General features: G+C 40.2%; 3 protein-coding genes across 6 annotated transcripts in view; 1 reads left to right on the top strand and 2 right to left on the bottom strand.

Moving 5' to 3' along the window:
* Nucleotides 1-641: 641 nt before the first annotated feature.
* On the bottom strand, nt 642-13,716 carry smc1a (structural maintenance of chromosomes 1A). The gene is made up of 26 exons (XM_034876991.1): nt 13,325-13,716; nt 12,285-12,473; nt 11,706-11,818; nt 11,175-11,378; nt 10,581-10,819; nt 10,200-10,458; nt 9,714-9,854; nt 8,831-8,913; nt 8,624-8,723; nt 8,098-8,205; nt 7,751-7,936; nt 6,812-6,991; nt 6,500-6,646; nt 6,139-6,276; nt 5,928-6,044; nt 5,729-5,835; nt 5,478-5,619; nt 4,000-4,145; nt 3,741-3,894; nt 3,546-3,653; nt 3,185-3,341; nt 2,890-3,044; nt 2,563-2,714; nt 2,380-2,449; nt 2,128-2,238; nt 642-1,479 (listed from the first exon to the last, which is right to left on the bottom strand). Exons 1-26 carry the CDS (start codon nt 13,431-13,433, stop codon nt 1,399-1,401), a joined length of 3,696 nt encoding a protein of 1,231 aa, XP_034732882.1. The 5' UTR covers nt 13,434-13,716; the 3' UTR covers nt 642-1,398.
* Nucleotides 13,717-13,795: 79 nt separating this feature from the next.
* On the top strand, nt 13,796-17,150 carry ribc1 (RIB43A domain with coiled-coils 1). The gene is made up of 8 exons (XM_034877047.1): nt 13,796-14,067; nt 14,295-14,513; nt 14,694-14,911; nt 14,986-15,100; nt 15,402-15,520; nt 16,116-16,352; nt 16,671-16,837; nt 17,008-17,150. Exons 2-8 carry the CDS (start codon nt 14,315-14,317, stop codon nt 17,087-17,089), a joined length of 1,137 nt encoding a protein of 378 aa, XP_034732938.1. The 5' UTR covers nt 13,796-14,067; nt 14,295-14,314; the 3' UTR covers nt 17,090-17,150.
* Nucleotides 17,151-18,498: 1,348 nt separating this feature from the next.
* l1cama (L1 cell adhesion molecule, paralog a) overlaps nt 18,499-27,694 on the bottom strand; it is a 39,311-nt gene continuing 30,115 nt past the window's right edge. For 2 of the 4 annotated variants that reach the window (XM_034876987.1, XM_034876989.1), the window contains 20 exons: nt 27,294-27,425; nt 27,060-27,206; nt 26,842-26,953; nt 26,257-26,417; nt 25,968-26,127; nt 25,499-25,623; nt 25,287-25,388; nt 24,752-24,949; nt 24,591-24,661; nt 24,270-24,495; nt 24,031-24,146; nt 23,381-23,597; nt 22,909-23,031; nt 22,453-22,629; nt 22,233-22,346; nt 21,940-22,090; nt 21,504-21,634; nt 20,498-20,570; nt 20,313-20,324; nt 18,499-20,070 (listed from right to left, as the gene is read on the bottom strand). In XM_034876987.1, coding sequence (XP_034732878.1) covers nt 19,827-20,070; nt 20,313-20,324; nt 20,498-20,570; nt 21,504-21,634; nt 21,940-22,090; nt 22,233-22,346; nt 22,453-22,629; nt 22,909-23,031; nt 23,381-23,597; nt 24,031-24,146; nt 24,270-24,495; nt 24,591-24,661; nt 24,752-24,949; nt 25,287-25,388; nt 25,499-25,623; nt 25,968-26,127; nt 26,257-26,417; nt 26,842-26,953; nt 27,060-27,206; nt 27,294-27,425 — 2,792 coding nt within the window. In that variant the 3' untranslated portion in view covers nt 18,499-19,826. The remainder of the gene's footprint in view (nt 20,071-20,312; nt 20,325-20,497; nt 20,571-21,503; nt 21,635-21,939; nt 22,091-22,232; nt 22,347-22,452; nt 22,630-22,908; nt 23,032-23,380; nt 23,598-24,030; nt 24,147-24,269; nt 24,496-24,590; nt 24,662-24,751; nt 24,950-25,286; nt 25,389-25,498; nt 25,624-25,967; nt 26,128-26,256; nt 26,418-26,841; nt 26,954-27,059; nt 27,207-27,293; nt 27,426-27,694) is intronic. The other 2 variants (XM_034876988.1, XM_034876990.1) reach the window with 2 other exon arrangements.

A 27,694-nucleotide genomic window follows, 5' to 3' on the forward strand; every position in this document is an offset into this window, starting at 1 on the left:
ATAACAAATTTTATTTGTAATTGTATGGGCATAATTTATTGTACTTGTGTCATGTTTTATGCCTTGATGCAAACACTGACAGACCCACAGAGGACTTTATTTTTTACATGATCTTCAGCCTGTGTTTTGCTGCCATACATACACTACGTTGCATGATTTTGGAGATAATTTGAGTTAACTGTTTAGCTCAACGTTCTTCACTTTCAGGTCTGTCATTATGGTTGATGTTACATAGGTGTGTTCACCATGGCGAGATAAATAAATCATCCAAACATTTATTTTCTGTTAGTTTTCATTGTGCAAAATGGAGAAGGAACAAACCCTTACACAACAGGTGAGTTTGCTGTATTAAATAATTATCAGATCTAATGATGGAATAGCCTTGAAATGAGACAGTTAACGCAGCCTAGATGAGAAGATGCATGTTTTGGACGCTGGCTCAGCTGAAGTTACAGTGTGAAAACTGAGATCCTCTAAAAATAGTCTTGCCTAGCAGAGCACAGACTTCCCCTTATGGTGTGGAAACTAGTGCAGCAAGATGTATTCTGCACTATAGGTTCAAATAAAGAAAAGAAAAATAGATTCACAGCGCCTGTTGCATGTTTGCATTATAAAGTAAAAGTAAACAAAATAAAAGGAGCTTAAATATTTCAAATTTTATTTATTAAAGCAAATCAATCAATAAAAACAACCTGACAAAATAGTCTCACTTGACATTCCCATTTTCCTAAGGCTGATTCAGAATGTATTTCCTTTGAACTAATTTTCTGATGGTAGTTTTGGCTCCACGATCACATTATAGCACTGCCTACGGTGTTTTCATTAGCACACGGGAATGTATCCACAATATTGTAACAACAGTTTCCGGATTAAGCTATTAAAAAGAAATATATAAGAAAGGTAGCACATGAAAATGGAAATACATATTTTAGTACATACAACAGATAAGGCTTTAAAGCACACCAATGAAAAGAGGACCGAAAACAGTATAAAAGCTCTGAGAACAAAAACTTGTTTCAGGTAAATTTAACACATTTTACATGATATAAATTCTACAGTACGTTAAAAAGGTTTGATTCCCTCTCATTTTCACTTGATTATAATTCATTTTTATGGATTATTATAATCACTCATTGATGGCCAAATTGAGAAGGGCGGTCTTTTATAAATGTACATACATCCTGGTTGTTGAGGTCTATAAAGAACGATAACAAAAAAACTCACTAATTCACTACTCTACCATATTCCAAAAAAAAACAAAAACATAAAAAACAATAGGAAATAACATGTAGGACCTATTGAATACATGATCTGTGACTACTGAATATGTTACAAATCCAGAGTGAGTAGCAGAGGAACTTCTAACTTGCCAAAATGCCGGTGTTGGGAGTGCTCATCCTATTCATTTGGATTTGGGTTGGCATCAGGATACTGGGAGAGGTCAAAAGTAAGCACTTTGCTTATGACACAATCTCCTTGCTGTGAGTGGAAGAGAAAGAAAAGCGGTTAATACTTTATCACTATGTACAGCAGATGTTTCCAATGTGTGTTTATTGACAAACAGCTTTTAATGATGCCATGTTTGAAGCTAGGTGTTCCAAATATGACTTATTATGATGACTTATTACAAATCTATGCAACAAGTTTTCTTCAGTACTGTATAAGACATTTTATTACCACATAGAATGCCATTAAGACCTTTCTCAAGGCCATAGCGGTCAAAGAAAGAGGGAAACCCAGTAGGGACAATAAAGCATGTTATGTACATTCATTTATATGACATTTTGCCCAATATGAGTGACTGTTTGCTACAGGTCTGATGGTGTTGACTGGATTCAAAAGGATTAAACAGAATCCACCATCCACTGTCACACCGATCTCTATGTCCCGACAGCCCACAACCACATAGAAGAAAGGAAAAAAAGATAACTAATGGGACGGTCTACAGCAGGCAAGAAAAAAATAGTCAGAAGCTTTCAAAAAAAAGAATTCAAACCTTTTGAGGGAACTGAATTCAATGCTTTTAATACGATTTAAGACTAACAGATACACTGTAATATACAACAGTCAAAGATGCATCGCTGTTTTTCATTTAGTATTGTGTATAGAAAATATTAAGAAACACACCTCTGGATAAACACCGATGAGTGAGTCTGCCTTGGTATAGAATTCCTCCTTCAGAGAAATGACAATGGCCTGGAAGTTCTGCACGGACTGGTCTTTGATGTAATTGGCCACCTTGAGGGTACAAGGAGAAATTAAGAGTTGTAGTTGTATTACATGTGATGAGCAGCATTAATTTAAAAAGAGAGAACAAAAAACCATCACAAGCACTATTGATTAAACACTCAAGTCACTGAAACATATCATTTAACAAACCTTGCCAATGTTAGTGTTGTCCAGAGCAGCGTCAATCTCATCCAGGACAAAGAAGGGGGCGGGCTTGTAGCTAGAGACAAGCAGGACAAATGTTACCAAACGGTGCGGACATCGTCACCAGCTTTCAAGCAATGTTAATAAATCAAACCTGTATTAAGCCTCTAAACTGGTCTGTTGTTTCACCTGTGAATAGCAAAGAGCAGAGCCAGGGCAGCAACAGTCTTCTCTCCTCCAGACAGGTTGTCCATGGGTCTGAACCTCTTACCTGGAGCCACACAGTTATAGTTGATGCCATCCAGGTATGGCTCCTCTGGGTTTTCTGGGCCCAGGAAAGCCTACAGAAGACGGACATACTAATTGTAAAACGTTTTGCTTTACAATACAAAATGTTCATGATGTGTGACTTGTGTTTTACTGCCACAGCGTAAACCACATTGTGTACCGTGGCATTGAATTTATCTAGGTCGTTGTTAAATCTATACAGTGCATTAAAAGAAAATTGAGCCATACCTGGGCACTGCTGTTGCGTGAGAGGGCCTTGTAGATCTCATCGATGTTGGTGGCCACAGACTCAAAGCAATTATTGAAACGATCAAACCTTTCCTTCTTGATCTGCTCAAAGGCTTGCTTGGCCTTCTTGGCTCTTTTACGAGCAGCCTCAAACTCTGAAAGAAAGACGCACAAAAACACAGGATTATTATTATTAAAAGCTCTAGAAAGGTATTGTGACCTGCATCACTTCCTTTCCCTTTCTCTCTCTCTCTCTCATTTAATCCCAGTCTGTATCATTATCCTCAAATCTCACCATCACTGGTCTCTTGGAACTTGTCCCTGACACTCTCGAGTTTCTCCATGGCCTTCATGTTGGGGGCGCTGATCCTCTGTAGGATACTCTGCTGCTCGTTCAGACGCTGCTGCAGTGTGTTCGTCTCCCCCTTGATCTCTTCCTCTGACAGTACATCCTGTAGGACATTAGACAGGATTAAATTAGTGTGGCTTGAACGACAGACATCACATATTTGTTGTAACTAGCTCTTTCTCCTTCTTTAGTATATGATCAAGCACCTTGTAAAAGTGTAGAGAGAGCTGATATCAATTTTAATGAGGGAAGGAGGTCAAGTTGGATTGTTTAAATGTGGGTCATTGGTGTTGTGTGGACTAGCTACCTTAAGGTCTTCAGACAGGTTGCTGTAGTCAATCTCTATGAGAGCCTCTTTAGCGAGAACACTGCTGGACGTCCTCTGGCTGCTGGACTCCTCTGTCTGGGAGCTCCCCTTGAAAAACAGAACAAAGAATGTAATTTTCCTTTTCACTCCTTACGGTATGAAACTTTGCACCTGTTTAAGTGTGTTTGCGTTTACCTCTCCCTGGCTGATATCATCCATCGTTCCAGAATGAAGAGGCAACCTGATGTCCTGCATTTTGCAGGCTTGTAGCAAGTTGTGACGGTCACTGCGCTTCTGCTCCAGTTTGGTCTCAATGGCTGTGACCTCCTTCTGGAGCTGAGTCAACTCCCTGGTAGATACAAAAACATATGTAGTACAACTCCAACGTAATATTTATATTTTATGACTTATATATATATATATTAAAGTTTGTTTGTGTTTTGCAGCCACTGACTTGTTGGCGCCACCCAGTTTTTTGCGGATCTCTTCCATATCATGGTTCTTATCGTTGACTTCTGATTTCTTGGTGAGGTGCTGGTTCTTCAGGTCCTGCAGCTGGGCCATTGTCTCATCAATGATCTTCATGTGTCTGTGCTCCTCCTGCAGGTAGACAAGAAAGTTGACAAAAAGCCACACAAGCACGAATTAACTTGATGTCAAAATTGAAGACAAAGTAGATTTTAAGTCAATCAAATATTTAATCTTGATTCATCGCATTATTTCCCATAGTTAATTAACACATTTTTATAATTGTATTTCTTTAAAAAAGGGATATTTTTCAAGTTTTTAATACTAAAGTGGGATTTGAGACTCCGGTGGTAACTCAATTCACATCGACAGTGCATGCAAATAACTTTAGTCTTGTTATGAAAACCATCTGGAAGGGCTTTGAAACTCAACTTCCCATTCAAAACACGCTTTTCTTTATCCATTTTTGGTCAAGGAGGTACTTTTTTTGAGGGTGTCTTGATCTGCTTTTTAATGATAATTGATTTATTTGAATAATTAAGTTCCCGTATTTTTCTGGACTATAAGTCACACTTTTTTTTCATAGTTTGGCTGGTCCTACAACTTATAGTCAGGTGCAACTTATATATATAAATATCTGCAATTTAACATGTATTTAAATATTATTTCATACTTAAAACATTACCGTCTACAGCCAAGAGAGGGCGCTCTAGTCTTGTGACAACTATATCTTGCTCCTAAAGACAACTGAGAAAGACTAAACACAAACAAAATGTACCCAAAAAGAAAATCCTATTCCATAGATCACAAACTACAGGTAGTATTCAGTATGTAAATATGCAGCTGAAAATGATAATCGAGCAGCAGAAAAAAAGTTTGGAGTGAGTCAATAACAGAAAAGAAAAAGTCAGAAAACTTGGGACTTGGGACTGGCAAAAAGGTTACTCTTACAGCAATGAAGAAAACAAAGAAAGCTAATCGCGGGCTGAAGGCAAGATGGCCAGAGCTGGAGGAACGAGTCCACAGATGGGTGCTTGAACAACGTGCTGCCGGAGAGTCTTGTTAACGGTGCTGTTAGCCATGTCTCCTCGCCCTGGTAGTTGTTCTGTTTGCTATTGCGTGGTTGAATAACTTATGTGTCACCGGACACCTACCGTATTGAGCCTGTTGTTCTGTGTGCTAAATGTCTGTTAATGGTCTCGGATTTTGTGAAATAAATTTCTAAATAAATGCAACTTATAGTCCAGTGCGACTTATGTTTTGACACATTTTTGATTGACCGGACTTAAACTCTGGAGTAATTTATAGTCCGTAAAATACAGTTCTAAGAACAGGAAGTCTCTCTTTAGATTAAGTGTGTGGCTCTTGAAAGAACATTTATTTGTGATGCGGGATCCAGAATATTGTGATAATTTTGACAGGCCTCATTTTAAGAAGTTTTCTTAGTTCACTTCATGTTTTTACCTTCTTTAGTCGCTCTATTTCAGCCTCGTCCTTCTTGACGGTCTGCTCCCACATCATGACCTTTTCTTGGTCCTCCTTCAGCTGATTCTTCTCGTAGTCTACCTGGATACCCAGGCGGGTCTTCTGGGTCTCAAACTCAAGACTGAAGCAAAATGTTGCTTATAACTTTTAGACAACATAGGAAACTTGTAACAGGTCAACTAACACTGTGGAAAGAACTGACACTTAAACTGACTAGATACTAAACTTACCGCTTCTTTGCAATCTCATTCTGCCTCTTGACCTTTTCCTCCTCAAACTCTCTGATATTCCTCACTCCAATCTCCTTACAGAACTCAATAAACACCTCATCCTCCACCTGGAAAACAAAAACATTTATATTGACTTCACTGCGATACCACATATTCATAGACAGGCGTCTGAATGGACCACACTTGGTGTCGGTCTCACCAGATTCATACGGTCTCGCAGGTCGGTGATCTCCCTCTCACGGGACTGGATGATCCTCTTGATGTCGTTGATGCGAGGGCCAAAGTTTGCCAATTCACTCTCTAGTTTAGACTTCTCCTGCAGGTCACAAATGAAACAACTTTTAATGCAGCAGTCACTATAGCAATAACAATCAGGAAGAGAGAAATGCTGAGGTGTAATCAGGCTGTACCTGCATGTTGAGGGAGAGGTGACGGGTTTTTGTCTGTTCCAGATCACTCTGGGAGTACTTGAGTCTCATCTGCAGACCGTGGGCCTGAGACTGCACCTGACGCAACTCTGCCTCCTTCCTCTTGGCCTTCATTTGCTCCTAAAAAGAAAAACATTTGTGAAAATTGTTGTGAATTTACTTCCAAGTGACAATACATGAAACTGCAGGCAGTAACTATTAATCGAAAACATTTTACATTTTGAGGTTATCCAGGCAATAACAACGGTATTCCTACAAACATTTTTGACTCAAAAGACTTTTCAGGACATCCTGATAACTAACTTACAGACAGACAGAGAGGACCAATCCTAGTCACAGTTACCTTGAGCTCTTCAGTGAGTTTTTCTTTCTTCTCCTTAAGCTTGTCCACTGCCTTCTCATCCCAGCGCCTGGCCTTGGCCTTCAGGTCACTGGCTCCACCAGAGATGACTCCAGACTTCTGGAACAGAGTACCATCCAGGGCTACTGTCTGGACACACAGAGACAAGGAGAGGTTAAACGGAAGAATAGACAAAAAATTCACATCTACCAATTCAGCAGGTGGACATGCTAGCCAATCCTGTAATTTTAATGATACCAAAATGTTGATAAAATATGTCAAACCTCAGTAAGTGCACTAAATGAAGTCCATTACCTTGTGTCTGTATGGGCCTCCAAAAGCAATCCTTCGTGCATCCTCTACATTCTCACAGACCAGGGCGTTGCCACATGCATACTGGAGGGCTTTCTTGATGTGAGGAGGCTCATAGCGAATCACATCAATCACCAGTTTGGCTCCTCGCAGTTCCCTCAGTTTCTCATCTGTTGGTTTCACCTTTGAAAGGACAAGAGACATAAGATCATTCCTATCAAGTTTTTTTGGTGGCATTTGCAGCAGGGAAACTGGAGTCTGGTTTTAAGCAAGAAATGAATAGCCTAATATTAGAGCTGCAACAATTACTCGAGTAATAATTATAGCCATCTATTTTATTAACTGAAATTTTTTTTTAAATGCTGTTTTCAGACCCTCAAATATCATATTAAACTGAATATGTTTGGGGTTTGGAACAAAACCTTTAAAGACATCACCTAGGATGTGATGTTTTTATTGATTTTTAATTGTGAATGAATATTTTTCAATACTTTCTGACATTTTATAGAGTTTAGAGTTTTTATAGAGCAATTAATTGAAGAAAATAATCGGCAGATTAACTGATAATGAAAAAGGTTTTTAGTTTCAGCCCTACCTAGTATAGCCGACTGTGAGAAATATAGCTTGTAAACTACGCACCCACATTATGGTGTTTCAATTAGTAGCTTTAATATGACAACACAAATCAGGTGGATGTTGATCATCAGTGTCAGAGTGATACAAGTAGCTTCAAGGCAAACTTTGTGTTGTTGTTTTTTTTTTTTCATTTGACAAGTGTAGTTCCATTGGAACTAGACACATTTGTGAACCTTCACTAGCTCAAGATGCCACCTTTCTAGAGCTTTTAATAATAATAATCCTGTGTGGCCACTTTGATAGTGTATACTCCAACCACGGCAATTCTCTTGAGTGGAGCTATCATCTGTACTTTCTAGTATTCACCTCGAGGTAGTCCAGAGGAAGAAAGGTCTCGGGCTCTCCTCTCTGCTCCTTTATGTACTGAATACAATCTCTGCCAGTCTTCTCTGAGTCAACAATGATGGCGTCCATGTTTTTGCCCAACACTTTGGTCACAGCAATCTGATACTTCTTCTGAGTGGGCTGGCACAGGTCGATTAGACGACCATACTGCAGATAGAGAGAGAGCAGCATTTTTTTCTATTTTTTCTCCACTAATATGAGTATATTTAACACTTTCATGAAATCAAGAAGGGAAGTAAAAAATGGTAATTGTGTAAGCATAAGAAATTAGATAATGTTGTGCTGAAATAATGTCCCAAATGTCTTACCACAGAGCCAGGGTAGAGTCTTTTGATACTCTCCATGATCTCAGCCTTGCGCTGCTGGCGACTGTTCTCCTGCCTGTCGATTCTGGCGTCTCCCAGCTGCTCCATTACCTACAGAAAAAGCCAATAATAATGGGACTTGTTAAAGATTTTCTCACAGCTGATATTTTACTTGTCAAAACAGGTGTTAATATAATAACACTATCAACAGAAGTGTCAGTGGTAGGCTGGATTACTGGCACACCTAGCCATCATTTATCTTATTGGTCACACTTGTTCTTTTCCCTGGTATGTGCAAATGTCCGCAGTGACATCTTTTCTATTGATTTACATGGAGAAATTTTGTTTTCTCCTGATGCAGCTTGAAGTCTTGCTTAACGACCCTGTTACAGGCTAATACATGCAATCATGAACTCAAGGTCTTCCAGAGAATGGTCTCTAACAACTACAGCACACTGAAATCATTGTCAGTCAGCTAAGATGAGATAATTCACCTATCTTTCCTTGTGCATGTGTGTGTATTAAGCACCTGGTTAAGCTCCGTGTTGATCTCATCGATTCTCCTCTTGGCCATCTCCACCTCCTCAGTCAGCTCCTCCTCCATGCGCTTCTGCTCATCCAGTGACTGCCTGAGAGGCAACAGGACAAAAGAGTGAATAGAACAGCATAATGGGGAAAAAACTAAAAAATCAATAAGCTAATGTTGAGATGGTGAACAATTATTGGAGCAGCATACCTGCTGGTGGTAATGTAATCCTCCAATTTCTCAATGCGTTTCTGATTTTCCTCAATTTCACGGATCTTTTGTTTTATTTTGGCCTGGAGAGAAACAAAATAATAGGGAGTATGAATTCAAATCAGTTTAAGTCAACTTTTATTTGTCCTATGAAATCATGTGAGGTACCATTCCAGTGTAATTTATGAAATTGTAAACTATTAAGTGCTGTCAAACAATTGACATATTTATTGGGATTAATCGCATTATTGTCATAGTTAACTTGCAATTAATTGCACGTTTATCTATTCTAAATTAGTTTTTTTTGTCCCATTATTTTTCTTATTTTAATATTCTTAACAACATGGAAAACTGGATCAGCTTGCTTTATATTATCACACTTGGAGCAAATAATCTCTCACACAATGAAACACTGTCCATCAATAAAAAGCTGAAAAAAATACTTTGACAAGGTGGCGGATACTTTGCATCAGCAGTGTGCTTAGCCATCAAGTGGTATTTCAGATTGGACGTGCTGCGACGATAGCTCAGTTCACAACGGCAACATTTAAAAAGAGAACTGTCCATCCAGAATCTTATTGGAATAACTTTCGGAATCTCGTGCTCACCATCCACTCAAAACGTATCGTTGCTACTCTTTGGCCAGCTTACAAGTACAAAAAAGTGTGTGCGGCATGCTTATTGTTTTGTTTCCGGTCTAGCTAGATCTGGTGTGGAGTTGTAGTTTTTCTAACGTTACTAGCTGTTGCAAAAGCATGTGAAAAAAACTGACTCGTTAAAATGGGTGTGTGTTAACGTCATTAATAACGCGTTTAAATGACAGCATTAGAACTATTACTAAATCAATTAAGTCTGTCACAGACAAAGCTTCCATCTTATTTACCTCTGTCTCCACTTTCTTCCTCTCTTCCAAGTCCAGGCGGTCCTGGTCGGCCTTCTGGTCGCGGTTGAACTTCTCCAGCTCCTGGGCCAGGGTGGCAGCGCGTTTACTGGCCTCCTCCTTTAGACGATGGTACTGCTTGACCTGGGAGGGACAAACATTTGAGATCCATGTCACACTCCAAGACCTGAGATTTGCAAGTGCTAACTTTCCAACTATACAATCATCTTAATGTCAAACCACTAAATGAATTTGAAGAGGCCTATGCAAAATTAAAATGAGTTGCCCTTAACAATAGACAGTCAGTTAGGCTGTTAGTCAGCTATTTTACAGCAATCTTATAATAGTATAAATGCTTCCCTGGAGAATAAGTACCACTACTTTAATTGTATTAACTAAATAAAATCCTGTAAACAATAAATGACTGAATCATAGAAAATTATGAATTGAGGAGCCTTTAAATGTGTACAACATTCCAACAGATCAGACCTGGTTTTCCTCCAGGGTCAGGTCTTGCCCCTGGCTCTGCGCCTCCTCCTCCATGCGCTCCTCAAACTCTTGCTTGGCCAGCTCCACCGCCTTCATCTCTTTATCAAGCTCATCCATGTCCCCCTTGCGTTTCTTGTACATCTTCTGGGCATTTTGCAATGACTTGCGTGCTGCCTCGAGCTTCTTGATCTTGTGTGAGGTGTTCTCTTTGGCCTTGATGTACTGCGGCCTCTTTTGGTTCAACTCAGAGTCTTTCTCTCTGTGGGCACAGTCAAGTGATTAACAAAGCCCTAGGTTTTAAATTCCATTAGTTATACAGTAGGTCATCAGAGAAGTACATTAGGCAAGATGTGAGAAGGCCATCATGTCTTTGTCACTTACTTGATTTCTTTCTCAATAGTCTGTTGCTCCCTCATTAGCCTGCCAAGCTCCTTCTTCTTGTCCTTCAGCTCCTCCTCCACGTGGTCCATCTTTTTACGGTCCTTATCGATCTCTTTGTTTCGCTGGCCCAGCTCTTTATTCAGCTTCTCAATTTCAGTCTCATTGTGGTACAGCTTGAAGAGCTGCAACTGAACACTAGCCCTGGCCACTTCGTCCTTCAGACGCTGATACCGCTCAGCCTGGTAGAATGATGGGAGGATAGACAGAAAAACAGTGTGATGGGGTAAATTATGTGCTTTGTATAATGATTGCATTTATTTGACTTGATCAGCACTGAGATTAAAAATACTCTTTTCAAGTGTCATGACCAAAAAAGGCAGCAATAACGGCGGGTTAAAGACAAATAACATAAGACAAATTACACAAAATATCCCGCAAATCAACATAGGTAATCAAATTACAAAAATAATCAAAGGCACATCTTAACAACTAACCCTTAAAACCAAAGCTTTAAGTTCAAGGGGCTAAAGTTACTTTTAATTTCCAACTCATGCAAGACAAGTACATAGAAGTAGATGTCATTTGAGTACACACCTCCTCCTTCTCTTGCTTGGCTTCTTTGCGCTCAGCAGCAATGTTTTTCTTCCGATGGTAATTGAACTGCGTGTCCTCCTCTGCTTTCACCATTTCCTTCTTCCTGCGTTCGTACTCCTGGGCCAGCTCTCCGGAACGTGAGATTTCCTCAAACAGAGCTGTCCGCTCCTTGGGGTTCTTCATGGCAATAGACTCCACAGCACCCTGGAGGGAGAAACAGCAGGGAACTACGGTCAACAACAGCAACTGCCAACACACTGTAACAAGGTTATTTAATAAACAATACAAAATTGAAAATGGATAGTTTGTGTCTCTGCTCTAATTAGCCAGGTCACATTCAATAGCACATGAATGGCTACATTAAAGCTTCAGTGCGTAACTTTTTTTAAATAAATGAAGGTCAGTAACATTCAAGCCATTGCCAAATGAGTTGATTCAAAGCTATTTAAGATTATCAGCTCCACAAAACTCTCTCTGCATGGCTATGTTTAGAAACTGGTTTTGGTTATGTTCAGAAAATTTGAATCTCACCTGAAAAACCAGGAAGTTCCTAGCCTTGATCAAAATGCCAAGTTTTTCCAGCTCTTCACTGTATTCAGGCAGGCCCACCACCTTGTTGTTGATTCGGTACTCAGAGGAGGAACCTGATGCCCACAAGCAAATTAAAAGGAGATAAAACATCAGAAACATTAACTTATCAAAAGTCCATACAAGATGGAAGCAATGGTCTCTCATTGAACTTGTCCAATAAAAGACAATTGCGTTATAATAACCATATATTTGCATAATATAATGTGTTGCCTGACTAGCTCTGAATTTGCAATGACAAAAATAAAGTTCTGGTATGGTTTGAAAATTAGGTCCTTCTATATGTACTGGCAGTAGCAGTGTCATGTTTGTGCAGCTGTACTTGAACATAAGGGCATAAAGTTCTTAAAGCACTGACGCTACACTGCACCCAACATTTCTAATGCTGAAAAGTGTGTGCCTTTAATTTCTGGTACAAGTGGCAAAGTAAAGTTATTAGACCAAAGTCTTTCATTTCTTTTTCATAAGGATGAATGAAAAGGAAGCATAAATTCCAACATAACTGTCAATGGTGGTTCATACCAATAATGACCCTTGTGAAGGAGCGTTCCTCTCCGTTATCCTCCTGGTACACCATGCTGACAAAGGCTCTGTTGGCAGCTGGTTTTCCTACAGGTGCTCCATGGATTAGATCCTTCAGAGTCTTCACACGCAGGTTGCTGGTCTTCTCTGCCAACACGAAGCTGATAGCGTCCATAAGGTTGGATTTTCCTACAACATCAGCATTCAGATTTTTAATAACCTATAAAAATCTTATATAAAAAACACGATATGTACAAATATGATTCATTAGGTACACCTAAGGTACAATCTATCTTTATGACCTTTTTATGTGGGTTTTCTGCTTAATTCTTGTTTGTTCAGTTTACTCTTTGTGTTGATTAAAATCTAGTAATTTTAAAGGATGTAGTTAGTTGTGATGTTTCATTGGATGGCTAAGAAATCTTTCCAAGATTGTTGTCCTCATCCTATAACAATTAAGAATGTATACTTTATGAATCCCTCAAGGGAAAATTATAATGTTTTCACTATTTTGTTATTACACACAGGCCTGAATTACACACACATGCTCAGTACCTATACATGCACTAAATGGAGAGATGTCAGAGTGAGGGGGCTCCCCGAGCAGCTGAGGGTTCGGTCCCTTGCTCAAGAGCACCTTGGCAGTGCCCTATATGTATTCTATTTGCTATATCTCAAACATGATAAACTATAACTTTGCAAGAGAAAATGTCATAATATTAGCGTTTACACAGCCAAAAACAAAGTGTTCTCATTTACACAACAAATTAATTGCTATGGGCACATGCAACGCAGTACAAGTTGGTAGCCACACATAATAACATTGAAATAAACAGAGTACAACATGATAACGTTAGATGATAGGTTAATTAGTACAAACGGTAATCAAACTGATGTCCAGCAAGGCAAGCATTTTATTCTTATCCACGAAGCAGAAGCTGTTATGTCTTAAGACAGCGAGGAATTAGCTAGAGCACAGCGTTTACCGTTAGCCAATGCTAGCAAACATTAGCCGCGAGTTAACATTTTCAATAACATACCTGATCCATTGGGTCCAATGATTGCAGTGAACTTATGGAAAGGTCCAATGATCTGTCTTCCTTTATACGACTTGAAGTTTTCGATTTCTATTAGTTTTAAATAACCCATCTTCGTTATATTAGCGCCGCTGTTCTGAAAACAACTGCAGTGGCTATCAGCTCGTAAAATGGCTAGCTAATGCTAACAACCAATGTTTACCGAACAAGCAATCTCAAATACGAAATATGCACGCAAATAAATGAACCTTTCTGTTCAATCTATTGCTGGCCTATGCATATGTTACATCATGAACTGCATATTTAGTTTAATAATGAAAATAGCTTCATAATCTTTATCAAATAGACGCGATGCAGTTGTGACAACAATGCGCCATTTTACAATCCAACAGGAAGATCCTCGAGCGCGCGAGTGACGAAACCTCACAGTTTATCGCGAGACCAAGTGGAGTTGGCGTTGCTCTCACGACCTTTTTAAACCACCACTAACGTTTAAGTATGTTAACTACACAACACGTCATGTTAATTTCGGGGGTCCTTGATGTATTGCGCATATGCACAACTCACTTTTGTGATTTACGTCTAACAACGCACAAAACGTGCAGCAGGTGACCATGAGTTACCATGGTTACCAAGGGCATCTAAACACAACAGAATCTGACCAGCGAATATCCTTATTTCACCGAGGGGCTGTATGTTGTCCCAAAATTGACGGAAATAATTTGGGCAAGTCTGTATTGTCAGAGGTAAGTGCTGCTTTAGATCTGTGATCACTTTCTATCTTTAAAGAAAATACAACTGAATTGAGAAACTCGCCTCTAATACAGTCAATGAAGCCTCTCCTGGTTTTGGTGTGATGTCATGATAGGAAGATGAATGGACCAGGATGTAATAGTTAATTTAACACAGTAATCCCTTTGCAGCATGAGTATCAGCAATATAATTCACCATTGCAATGGTGTGTCTCCTTCAGGCTCATTAGAAACTGAGAACATGTACAAAGTTGATTTGCCAGTAGAGCAGTCCTTGGAAAAGGATGTGGAGAGGCGAAGGTCTGCAGAAACAGCACGCAAGGCGCGGATCTTCAACACCCGGCTCCGTGTGATGGGCCTTGATCTTGATGCTCTCAACCAACAGGTCCAAGAGAAAAAACTTCAGCAAAACATGGAGATACAACGAGGCAACGCTTTTGGTAAACTATGGGCATGATAGCCAGGGAGTGGTCAGAATGAAATCAGATGAATCCCAACCATTATTCACCCATTTACAGTTCCATATAAAAACATTGCCTTAGGCCATCTCCATTCATGAAATCACCTTTCACCACAAGTGAGCGTTAATCACAAGTGTCTTTATTTTCATTGCATTGCAGACAAGTTGGGGGAATATCACGATAAAGCACTGCTGCAACAAGACATTGATGAAAGAGAGAAGCGAGCGGCTTTGCACACTGACCTGACCCAGTATTGGGCCACTCATCAGCGAGAAGAGGACTCACATGATGCTGATCTCAAGTGTGGCCTGAAGGGGGCATTCAGGATCACTATTCCCGAGGGTGAGCTGGGGCCTGCCAGTATGACATTCTTTCAGGTAGGTGCTTGGTGTGCATGAAAGACCAGTGGAACAAAATCCAGCGAATGTATACATTTTTAATTCATCCACAGGGAGAGGGTATCGGAGAGGAGCAAAGGAGGAGAGAACAAATGAAAAAGACAGACAGAGATCTGCGAGCACAGAAGGAAGACAATGAGAAAAGGCACATGGGAAACAAGCACAGAGGTGAAAAGAGACAAACACAAGCGTGCACACACACAGAAACACTGTAATCACTGATTGTATGCTAGACTCTGTAAATCACACACTCCTACGCACAGCTCTGCCAGGTGGCATTGATGGATACTTATCCCAGAGAGGTGTTATGTACGTATGTAGGAGTATGTAAAGTAATGTACAATGGGTTTTATGGGTAATGCAGGTCTAAAAAACACACAGTGGGTGATTTTCAACGTGTGTGTGTGTGTGTGTGTGTGTGTGTGTGTGTGTGTGTGTGTGTGTGTGTGTGTGTATATGTGTGTCACAGAGATGCTAGTGAGCAAAGAGCTGGTGCATCAGGACCTTAGGGGAGTTCAGCAAAATGCACTAGAGGAGGAGTGTAAGAAAGCTGCCCGCATTGCACTCGACAACTACAATCAAGCTCTGGTACAGTAAACGCATGTGCACACACACACACACACACACACACACACACAGACTGCTGATGTGGATGCTCAAAGCAAAATCCACTGGGGTTTTGCGCCTTGGCATGGTGCTCTCAGGTGGTATCTTGAAATAAAAATTGGTAATTAAAAAATGTTAAATGATGCGTACACACTTGCTGCATGAAGGTGTCCATCAAACTAGTTAGTACCAAGCAACATGGATGATTAAACTGCTTTGATGTATGCGTGGGCCCAGTCTGTTTGTAAAAGCCCCCATTTAGCTATCTCCTCATTTGCCTGAATGCACTCGGCTGAATCCTCCACTGGGAGGCATCGTTATAAATCCTTCAGGTCATGGTATTTTTCATGACAATTATGTGGTTTCTCTAATTACCACTCACATGCACAATGCACAAGCAAATACAACTGACTGAGTGGATCTCTCAGGAGGACATTCACCATATGGCTGACTCTATGTTAGAAGTAACCACATATTAGAGTTGGGGTTTTGTGAAGCTTCTGCTATTCTAACCACAAAGGGAATGATCAATCATCTGCCCCCTTGGTAAGGCCTCACCATGCCCTGCTCCCTACAGGCTGCAGAGCGGGCAGAGAAACTAAAGGAGCAGCACAGGCGAGAGGAAAGGGAGAACTTTGCAGAGATGCAGCACACTCTGACATCCGACATGATGACAGAGCGTGCAGAGGCATCAAAAAGAGAGGTTGAAGGAGGGAGGCCACCCCGGGTTTTGGTAGACAAGTGGAAGGGGATGAGCCCTGAGCAGCTGAGCGACATACACAGGGAGAGAGAAGAGCAGCGTCTTGAGAAACAGGTACTGCTCCAAACTCCTCCTCAGTTTTATCTTTCTGCTGAATTCCTTCAAAACTGTGGTTCTCTGTCTTTTTATATATTTCTTTCTAAGTACATTTACACATACAAGGAATGTATCCTCTGCATTTAACCCATTCTAAGTAATTAGGAGCAGTGTGCAGCCATAGTCCTTTTGACTTGTGTCCCCTTAATTTGAAAAGATGGGTGACAGATTGAATGAAAACTTACCGGGGGGAATGAACACTGTCACATTGTCCCAAAATTAACATGCTGGTCTAAAATGTCCAAAAACCAAAACAACATGTCTTGTCATCTTTAGAGACAACGTAATGCTGAAAAGACTCAGGATGCAGCTGGGGAACTCCAGCTCCTGAAGATGTCCAGAGAAGCAGAGGAACAGGAGAGGAGAGCAGAAGAGCTGAGGAGAGAGAAGAGAACTCAGACAGACCTTTACAATCTGCAGCTGGCCAGAGAGCAGCAGGCATAGTAAGCACTGCACCCACACACCTATATACACACCGACTATTCAAGCAGAACTCAACAAATGTATGTTGGGTGTATGTGATGAATTACTCAAATATAGGATTCCGATATAAATAACCATTTTTGGAAATAGTTAATCACTGTGTGTTTGTGTGTGTCCCTATGTGCCACAGTCAGGAGTACCTGAACAAGAAGCTATACACCAACAAACCCAGCAAGGAATACTTTTATCAATTCAACACTGGCTCCCGCTGAACCACCATCACACTATGCTTGTCCCCATGTGACAATGTGGTAATAAAATCTATAGATTTTTTTACTCACACTCAATTTTAATGTAATCACTTATTGCTGATTATCTTTGAATTGACATACAGGTACATGCATTGGTTTTATAAGCTGATACAAGAAAGGGACTGTCTTTTCTTACAGATTTTTTCCACATATTTTATTTTTCAATCATAAAGTTACAGTGGTAGATTCATAATGCAGTTACAGTTATATTGGCCCCACATGTGGTACAAGTCTACTCAACCTTTGTCATTCACCCGTGACACATATAAATACCATCAGTCCTATTGTGCACCGCACACACCACAAATAGGCACATAAACACCCATTAATGACACACACGCCCAACCCCTCCATCCTACCCTATTTTCTCTCAACCCTCCATTCCACTCGGGCATTGTTTAAAATATGTCTGCTATTTTGAGTTCTGAAGAATCTACTCTAAACAAACCAATTCACTTTTTCAATCATTTAAATATAAATTAAAAAAAGATGAATAACAAAGCAAAGACCAGTGTCCTCAGCTTTCCCCATGATACATGAAAAACAAAGAGTGAGTGGCAGTCAAGTGAGTATCTGTGTGTGTACACTCATTAGTCATTCAAAGCTAACATTTTCCCCAAACACTGACAAACACAGATGTTTAGCAGCAGATAGTCAAGTTAGAATATTGGCATATTTTGTGTCATTCATTGCTCCTGTATGAAAATAGATTTGTTTAAAGCTTTATTTGTCCTGAGTGTGTTTTTGTAACCAACAACAGGGAGCTTACACACACTGTGTCACTAGCCGGTTTGGACCTCCCATACACTTTACCTCAGGGACTGTCAGATGTTGTTTGGCCAGTGTCAAGCTTGTATTTGTATAGGGAAACTGAGGCAGCAACGTTGCATATAGATGTACTCCTTGTGGTATGCACAAACCAGCTTGCTGCATCCCCGCCTCTTATAACTGTGTCAGACAAAAACTCCACAGACATTCACTGTGCTGCAATGCAATGCAATTGTAATCTTAGCTTTCATTGTAATGGAATTACTGCTGTCACTAAATGATGTTAATGTACAAGTTTTTGATTTTAAAACACATTGTTTTTCTCTTTTTATTTCAATTTTCCCCCTCAACTATGAATTAGTTTTTTGCTAAAACAGCCAAATCTCACTGCAATTATTTGTAAAAATCGGAAAGTTTAAATTCATAGGAATAGTACAGAGAAGAAAAATGACAACTTGCAACACTTTTAAATAAAGTTAATTGGTTTAAAACCTGCACATTTTTCACATTTTATATCAAACACGGTTGGGTTCCTTAAAACAGTAATTAAAGGTTGTATTTACATTTTGTGGAGACAAAAAACTGTTCTTCTGATAACCACCTTGTAGATCAGATTGTTCTTTTTAATCAGTAGCATGTAAATACAATGTCTGCCCAGCTCTGAAAAGAATACATTCTCTGTGTTTGATGTAAATACCAACTGCTTGCCTTTATTATACATCAACTGGCAATCATTACACCTGTCTGCAATATCAACTTGCATTGATGATAGTCTGAAAATAAAACATGAGAGTGTTCAACCACAAGACCCCACTCTCTGATCTGTGAATATACATAAATACTGCTCCTCAAATAGTTTGCCAAATATGAGATGGACAGGTGTGAAAAGGTTGTTAATTAGAGACAACAATGTTTTTAATACAGTGTATAAAGAGACAAAGACAGGTACAGAAAGCTACACATAGGTCTTGACACAAAAAATTACAATATCATTTCCAATAATGACATTACACTTATGGTGGGAAGGCGAGAGAGTAATGACATCAATCTGGTGCTCTATGCAGACCCAGCAGGCACAGGAACTTATAAGGAGCATGTACATATCTATAATACTGTATTATGGCTAAATAGATAGATGTAGATGCAGCTATATACACCAGATGCTACTCAGCATGTTCACAGCAAGTTCCCCATATGCATACAATGTTATTTATAGTATGAAACTTGGCTTCACTTAGTTTCAATGAAAACGTCTTGATCTGTGAAATATTTCAATAAAGAGAAGTCATGGGTATAAATAGTGTAAAAAACAATAAGAAAAAAAAATGTTTTGTATTAAAAATGGCACTGGAAAGTACAATCTGAGACATCAAATGGCATTAGACATACATATGTGCGAAATAATATAAAGCATGATAAATATCTAAGACTTTTAACAGCAGCTGTTAGTGCTGTCTGTTTCCCCACACTAGGCTCCAGCATGATCATTGTCTTCTTTCAATGTACTACTATGCATCTCTGTGACCGTATCTACAATCCATCTGATATTTCTACATGTACAACATTCTGTTATTATCTTTCTATAGAGTTGTCTGCAGAAAGAAAGAAAAAAAGAGAAGAAAGGGAGAGAAATTAATGTTGGTCATTAAGAGATGTTGTAAACTACACAGATAAAAAGAGGGTTTTAGGAGAGTCAAAAGACATCTTCAGGTCAGTCAAACTTTTATCACCTTGTCCACTACTTTGGACACTCCTTTGGTCAAAACAGTCTAGTCGTTCAGATGACTGCCAGGGGCATCTGAATAGTCTATATATTGATTGTGTATTTGTCGTTAAATTACAAATCAGCAAGTCAGTAGGGAACAGGAGCGTATGGGCACGTATGTGTTGACATGTTTTGGTCTGAAGAACCGAGGTGGATGTGTGGAGGTTAATCGAGGATGGTGACTGAGTTGGGCATGCCATTGGTGGGGTTGAGCAGGGAGTTGTCTGGCAGGCCCTGCAGTGCCTCAGGACCTGCGCTGGGCCGACTGAACTGGCTGACCAGAGACTCATCCATGTTGAGCTCAGTGGTTATGGCACTACTGCCGTTGAAGTCCAGGTTGTCCTCGCTGCACAGCTTGCTCTCCTCGCCCAGCGACGGCAGGCTGGCCGTGCGCTTCTCCTCGAGGTCACTACAGCATGTGAGAGCACAGAAGAGGTCAAAAACAAGACAATTTCACAAGGTGTGTAAAACAAATAATGGTTATTTACTAAGCTTTTTGATCAGGAAAATATTTATAATAGTTGCTGAACATATACAACATAATACTATAAAATAAATAAAATTTTACAGGGAAGTCAGTAGGTAAATAAAGCATCGGCAGGGGATAATAAATAAGTGGGTTTTGGAATAGCAAATCACATCACGGCATACCTTTCTAGGGATCTGCTTAGCAGGGGCAGTCATTAGGGAGAAGAAGCACAATGAAAGGAACACAAAGGGTTAGGAAAAGCGAACAAAGCTGAGGGAATCAGGCCTTTATTAGGAGTCAAAATTTAAATAATCTATTGAAACATTATGTAACACCCAAAGACACAATGTGCATTTAAATGACTAACCTGTACTCTCCAAAAGTCTCATCCTTCATGGGCCGTGCTTCTGAGTCCATTGGACCCTCTTCTTTATCTTTCACTGCAAAGGAGATTATTTTGTTATCAGAAGGATCTCAACCATGTTTTTCTCTAAGCCACTGTCTCAGACATCGATAATGACATTCTGTCACACAAAAAGACAAGATAACACTTAGTGAGCAAAAGGATGTGGACTATCTGTTGACAGAATGTGTTTATTTATGTGGTTTAAAGTTCAATATTGACCTAATTTCTCATTTGGTATTTAGCATCATAGCTACTATTCTAAAATTAAAATGATTAAAATAATTAATTTATTGTTCAGAAGAATAATGCCAGTTGGTATGGTCAGATTTATTATTCAATTAGCCCTTGCTTTTTGCACAATTAAGTCTAATTTAAAAGGAGCCAGTCACTTGTTTCTCCCATGTGTAAAAAGGGAATAAAGGCCAGTGCTTTTCTCTGACCAGTCAGACAGTGGCCTGCAGGTTGCAGTTACTCTACTGGTTTGTGATTATTATTTCACGGAGCCTCTTACTGTCACAGTAAGAAAGTGCAGGCTTAGAGGTCTGTTTTACTACATGTTGTATGTGAAGGCTGCATGGAGAAGGTTGGCCAAGTGGGAACTGGTCAATTATTTGGATATGGAGGGAATTTTAAACATGGTGCAGTCCTATTTTACTGTCTTCTTCTTTCCAGTAAAAATAATGTTGTTTACTGCGGTAAATTCCTGTAACTGCTAGGCTTCTTTTTCTGCAACGGTGTAATTTTTCAGACAGCTTTATGGCTCCAGACTGTCTGGTGTCATGCACAAAGCTCGTGTAAAAAAGTGTGAAAGCAGTTGCCTGACATTGCATGTTTTTTTCTGCACAAGCTTATAAGGAGGAACAACTATAACACATTCTTTAAAAAAGTTGCTCAAGACCTCAACCTTTTTTGGTTCAACATCTCTACTGATTAATGCTTAACACTCACTTTGGTAGTCGGTACTTGCCTGAATACTTCCCCCCTTTACTCCTTTTGATGAAACAGAGGATGAGCAGAATCAGTAGCAGCAGCACAATGGCACTCACAACACCAATGAACCAGCCCTGCGTTGCAAAGCTTGGCTGCACCTCCGTCACTATTCAGAGGGAAAAAAAGAGTGAGGTGGAAAGACAAGAATTGTTATGTAAAAACCGGATGTAAGTACAAATTGGAGTGGAAAGGATAAAACTGGTAAAAAAAAAGAAAAAAAAAGAGGGAGAATAATCTAGATCCATATGGCTAACCAAGATCTCTTCTCATACGAGTCTTTTAAGTATTTCACAGGCAGTGGATAGAACTGCAGGACACTCACTGTAGGATCAGGCTTTATATTTAGATGTGGGAAGCCCAGAGGACTGAGAAGAGAAGATGAAAGGAATGAGGATGAATGAAGGCTCAAAGTACCTGTTCCTTCTGTCTTGATTTCAGTCTCCAAGAAAGTGGTGTTGCTGTAGGTGAAGAGTAGACGATAATGAGATCCGGGAGTCAGGCCCTGGAGCTGGTAGAAAGACTGAGAGGTGTTCACTTTCTCTGTTTTCTTCCATTTACTGCCATCTGCAGAGACACAACATGAACCATGATTACTTTTTATTGTTTAGGAAAGTCCTGGGAAACTATTCCCAGGATGGAGTAATGGTTTTAAAAGGCTGAATATAATGAGGTGTTCCCTATGCACTTCTTAGTGTAGATATTATACCATTTTTGTTGAGGTAGTGGACCTGGAAGCTAACATTCCTGTGTCTTTTCTTGGCCACCCAGCTGAGGTTGACAAAGTTTTCCCCAACAGACAGGTGGATGTCGGCAGGAGGCACTGCAAGACATTTAGACAGTTAAATCAAATTCTCGTTCTAAAACAATCTGGTCCTGTTTGTGTCATATGATGTTATAGTGAAGAACGCTGTAAATCGTCTTTTTACCTCCATCCAGTGTGGTGGCAGCCTCCCTCATGATGGGCTCTCCGTCCCCTGCAGCAGTGTATCCCCTCAGGAAGAAGCGATAGTGGCTGTGGTGGTCCAGGCCTTCCAGGGTAAGGTGGCTGGCTGTGGGGTCGTCTATTTTCAAAACCTGCATGGGGTTGTCATCACTCTCCACAACTGACCACAGCACAGCAGAAAAAGCATTCAATCACAACTTGATCTTCAACACATCGTTATGGGTGACACATTGACTGACTGATGAGCATCATTAGGAGGCTATGCTTTGACATTTTTGTAGTGTTATTGATTTAGCTGGAAATTAATTGTGTGGTGTCATTCCTACTACTGATGTTTTCACTGATGTCTTCGATGCAGAAAAGAAGCCCTTATTAAACAAAATCATTTATATGTCTGATGTTGATTATTTTGTGGGCTAGGGGTGTAAACAAAGCTCACTCTGTTGGTACTGCAGTAGATATCCAATAAGGACTCCATTGGGTTGGCCAGGAGGTGTCCAGTGGAGGGTCATTTCTGTCTCTGATGGGCTGTCCAGCATCAGGGACATGGGAGGACCAGGAACTAGCAGCAACACAAAGTGAAAACGCACTAGGCTTAAAAGGAATTGTGATACTATTTTGATCTACTGTCATCTATTTTCCCTTAAAACAACTGCCTGCTCAAAAATATCCATCCCCATCTAGTAATTTCACTCTCCTTCTCTTAACTGTCCTCCACCCACTCAATCTCTGGATATCAATGTCATTTTCTCTGCTGTAATACACTATCCATCTCTCCCTTCCTCCCATCTTGCCCCATTTGCCTGTCTGTAAACCTGTTCACCCATTTTATCTATCATCTCCCCCCATTTTAGCCTCATCGCCGCCTTCCCTCTTTTACCCCTGATTTTTCTTCTCTTTCTAAGTCTCACCTCCCTCAGGAGTCCTGAAGGAATCAGTCTCAGAGGGGGGTCCCTCTCCCTTGCTGTTGAATACAGTTACAGCCAGGGCGTAGTGGGAGTATGGTCTGAGATCACTGATCACTTTCTTGTCCTCGGTGGGCCCAGTCTCCACCACCACAGTGCTCTCCGGCTCCCTGGGCCCCCAGCCTCGGTGGTGGCCCATGGAGCTGCTTCTGGTCAAGTACACCTGGAGCCACAAACAGTCATGATTAAATAGGAGACCATGGGTAAGTTTATATTGGTAATTTTAAGCATTTCATAAACGTCTTAGAACTAATTCATCGCATGTCAAGAGACATTTTCTCATTACATTAAAACTGTTTTTTAAAAGCAGTTTTCAAAGGATAAGGTATGGCTAGGATGTTGAAAGGATGATGCATCACTGACCCAAAAGAGAGAAAGGGAAACAGTGCAACTAGACGGTGAAACTTTCTGAAGTGTGATAATTAAAAAAAAAAAAAATGCTCTATTTCTTACAACCTTGAAACCAAAGACAACTCCGAAGGCCTTGCTAAGCTAAGATCTGGCTGCCTCAGCTGTAAACCCAATATATGTGTGATTCATGAGGACAGGGGCTGAATATGTTAGGGCAAACAACAAAGGAGATACAGGATCAGTACCTTGTATCCCAGCAGGTGTCCTCTGACCGTCTCTTTGTCTACTGCTTCCCAGTTCACTCTGATGGTAGTGCTGTTCAGTAGTTCAACAACGACATTCATTGGGGCCTCCAAAGGAACTTAGGGACAATGACAGACAGTAGGGGCGATAGGTAAGAAAGAATACCAAGTCGAAATATTCTAAGTAAAACAAACCTGTGGAAAAACTGTTTTGCAACTTTTTTTTTTTAAATATATGTTACCATTTTCTCCTGAGTAGCCAATGACTGGGTCTGGCTCAGGTCCGTCCCCTTTTCCATTGACAGCCTGAACTTTGATCTCGAATGCAGAAAAGTTGCCAATGTCATTGACTGTGAATGGAGATGTGGTTGTGTAGTTGGTGTGCCAGTTGGGCCCACTGCCCACCACTCGCCTCCAGAACACCCGATACTTGAAGTCAGGCCCATTGAAGTTACGTTTGTCCATTTCCTGCAGTGATAGAAACAGCAACCAATAATGCACAACATTTTAAATTTTGTTGAATACTGCTTCAGGTAGTTAATACATTTAGATAACAAACGTACCTCCCAGGTGATGACCAGAGTGTCTGGGTCTTCGGACACACTCCTAACATCTTCTGGGTTATTGTCTGGAGCTGTGATTGAAGAGAAAAAAGTGCATAGTAGTGTTATTCTGGGTTCAGTTTGAGATTGAAAAATTCTGGTTACAAAACATTGACTCTAACCTTCAGCAGGTGTGTTGTGGATTTCAGATGGCCTGCTAGGGTTGCTCTTTCCCACATAATTGATGGCAATGACCCGGAAACGGTAGGACATATAGGGCCACAGAGATAGGCTAACACGCTCCTTCTTTCCCGTTACTCTCTTCAGCTCTTCCCAACCTCTCTCCTTCGAACCTTGGTCCTCAAACTCAACCACATACTCTGCAGAGAGAAAAGAAAGAGTCAAAGAGGGATGAAGAAAGACAGGATGTAAACAATAAGGAAACAATGGGAACATCAATTAACTCATTCATGCTGAGACACTTTGAGCTTTAAAAATCTTTTTTATTTTGCCAGAGGCAGATAAATTATATGGATTTGTTGCTCTGAGTATTGGAGTTATACAAGATGAAAAGTTTTGTTTACATATTTTTGTGCATGTGCGTGTGAGTCGGTGTTTTGTCACAAGAGAAGAAAAACTGAGGACAAACGAGACAGATGTGTGTGTCTGTGTCTAAGTGTGAGTATGTGTGTCGGTGTGTGTTTGTTTGTACTAAACCTAGCACAGGGCTGTTGTGGTCATCTCCAGGAGTCCAGCTGAGGGTGACTGAACGATGCTTAGGGTTAGTGATCTGGAGGTGGACAGGAGGGTCTGGACTATCTGAGGGGGACAACAATAATATAATTAACTGCCTGCACACTGCTTGTCTTTTAACATGTAGGAAACATAAAATGACTGAACATCATACAGTATATGATCAGTGATCTTACCCCATATGGTGAGAGTGCCACTGGCTTCAGCCATGTCAAGCTTAGTGATGACCTGACATGTGTACACAGCCTCATCATCTTCTTCCACATTAGTTATTTTCAGCTCTGGTCCATCAACTGTGTATCTGAAGAAATATGGTCCTAATTGTTATCGTCATCTTTCTCCTATTTTTATGTTTTTAATAACTACCTCTCTTTATTTAATATCATTTCTCCCTTTTCCTACTAATGTTTTCACAACATTACAGTTGTAAGTCATGTATTTGTGTGTTTTTTAATATAACAGGAAATATAACAGAATAATACAGACGAACACTATTACATGGGGAAAAGAAATGTAATGAATATAGTGTGTTCCTGATTAGGCTTAAACCAACTAAACAAACAAAACAATATAATAATCATCCTGTCTATAATTTCTTACATCCTCATTATTGTCAGTTCTCCAATTTGTAGTCTTTAGTCTTACTTTTCATTACTGTGGGAGTCAAATATCTTTTTATCGTTTTTTCTCCACTGAATTTGTGGAGAGCCGAGTTTAGGGTCAACGAGGGCCAGGCAAGTGAAGATTGTTGTGTTTCCACGCTGCACCTTCAGATCCTGTGGAGGTGACAGGATCACTGTTCTGTCTGGAGAAAGCAGACACACAAAGCTTTGTGAGGTGCAATTAAATCACTGCCATGTGTGTGTGTGTGTGTGTGTTGGTAGGTTTGTGTGTGTGTGTGTGTGTGTGTGTGTGTGGGTGTGTTTTTACTCACTGAGCACTTCCAGTTCAACAGTGACAGACAAGTTGGTGTTCTGTACAGAGCAGGTGTAGAAGCCCGAATCATCGTGGGTGACATTAAAGATCTCAAGCACTCCGTTGGTGAGCGGGTTCATTCTGGGATCTGCCAGAAGGGAGGAGGTGCTGCTGCTCTCCCTGGAGAAGACACACAACACACATTAGAAACTTGGCACGCACAGTAAGAAATACACTATTTACTTCATGAGTTACCGCATGGGATAATAAATTCACCAATAAGAACAAAAGCCTAGTTGGATGCCTGCCACACTGACATTTTTCGCAGTCCAGATGTAACAATATTTCGCTGTTAATGTATGCATGTGTAGAGTTACCTACACAATAATATCTCTGCGAAATTTGTTAAAATAAAAACAGACTAGAATACATTACAATATACAATGCAATAGAACACAATGGAAATTATCATCAATAATAATAACAATAGTAACACTCATAATTACAAAAATAATAATAACAACAACTTTATTTTGATAGCATCCTTTGAAAACAGAGTTTACAAAGTGCTTCAAACGACAAGTAAGGTGGCTATGTGCCTCACCATATGACTTTGGGTTTAGGAGAGCCAAAGGTTTCACACTCCAGTAAAGCCTTCTTGCCCTCTGGAACTATGTATGTATTCCCATCCTCAGTAAGGATCTGGGGAGGCAGCTCTGTAACAACACACACAAAGAGAAATGAGAGACAAACAGACCTATACACACATACACACATACGCTCACACAACCCTGTTTAATAAGTAAGAAATCAATCATTTACCAATGACGTAGACATTGGTGTTGATGAGAATGGTTCCATGCTTGTTGGAGGCCTGGCACTGGTAGATGGCAGTGTCTCCAAAGTTGACATCCTTTAGGATTAGAGATCCACTTGCTGTTAGCGAACGTCTGGAGTCCTTGTCGGTTTCTGTTACAAAAACAGACAGTCAGGACATGCACAGTGCCCAAAGTTGTGTGTTGAGGTATGTATTTGTAGTTGGTTGTATGCACTGACCTGAGAGGGGGATCCCATTGATCGTCCAGCTGATGGTAGGAGAGGGGATGCCGTCTGCCAGGCAGTCTAGCCTGACAGTCTCACCTGGGGCATATAACTGACTGAGTGGCTCCTTGATCCAGTATGGAGCCGCTACAAGAGAAAGAATATTTCAATCAAAACATACAGTACATTCTTAAGTTACACAGTACCAAACCTTTACACAAGACAGTACTCCGTGAGTTTGTTTGAGATTGATAGGTCACACCATACAAGCTGTCAAGCTCTCTCAAAATGAAGGAACTGATCACCAAACTGTTTTATTGGAATTAAAATGGGCACGCCATTGATTTTAGTTAGTTAAAGCGCTCATATTATACTAACTTTCAGGTTCATAATTGTATTTTGAGGTTGTACCAGAA

Source organism: Etheostoma cragini, chromosome 7 (assembly GCF_013103735.1).
Source record: "Etheostoma cragini isolate CJK2018 chromosome 7, CSU_Ecrag_1.0, whole genome shotgun sequence".
Classification (NCBI taxonomy): Eukaryota; Metazoa; Chordata; class Actinopteri; order Perciformes; family Percidae; genus Etheostoma; species Etheostoma cragini.

Coding starts and splice junctions, on each gene's coding strand:
- ribc1 (XM_034877047.1), top strand. CDS start 14,315: ATGTACAAAGTTGATTTGCCAGTAGAGCAGTCCTTGGAAAAGGATGTG. Junction 14,912..14,985: donor CCAGTATGACATTCTTTCAG/GTAGGTGCTTGG, acceptor ATTCATCCACAG/GGAGAGGGTATCGGAGAGGA. Junction 16,838..17,007: donor GCCAGAGAGCAGCAGGCATA/GTAAGCACTGCA, acceptor TATGTGCCACAG/TCAGGAGTACCTGAACAAGA.
- smc1a (XM_034876991.1), bottom strand. CDS start 13,433: ATGGGTTATTTAAAACTAATAGAAATCGAAAACTTCAAGTCGTATAAA. Junction 10,820..11,174: donor CCAAGCAAGAGAAGGAGGAG/GTGTGTACTCAA, acceptor TCATTCTACCAG/GCTGAGCGGTATCAGCGTCT. Junction 3,045..3,184: donor GTTCCAAGAGACCAGTGATG/GTGAGATTTGAG, acceptor TCTTTCTTTCAG/AGTTTGAGGCTGCTCGTAAA.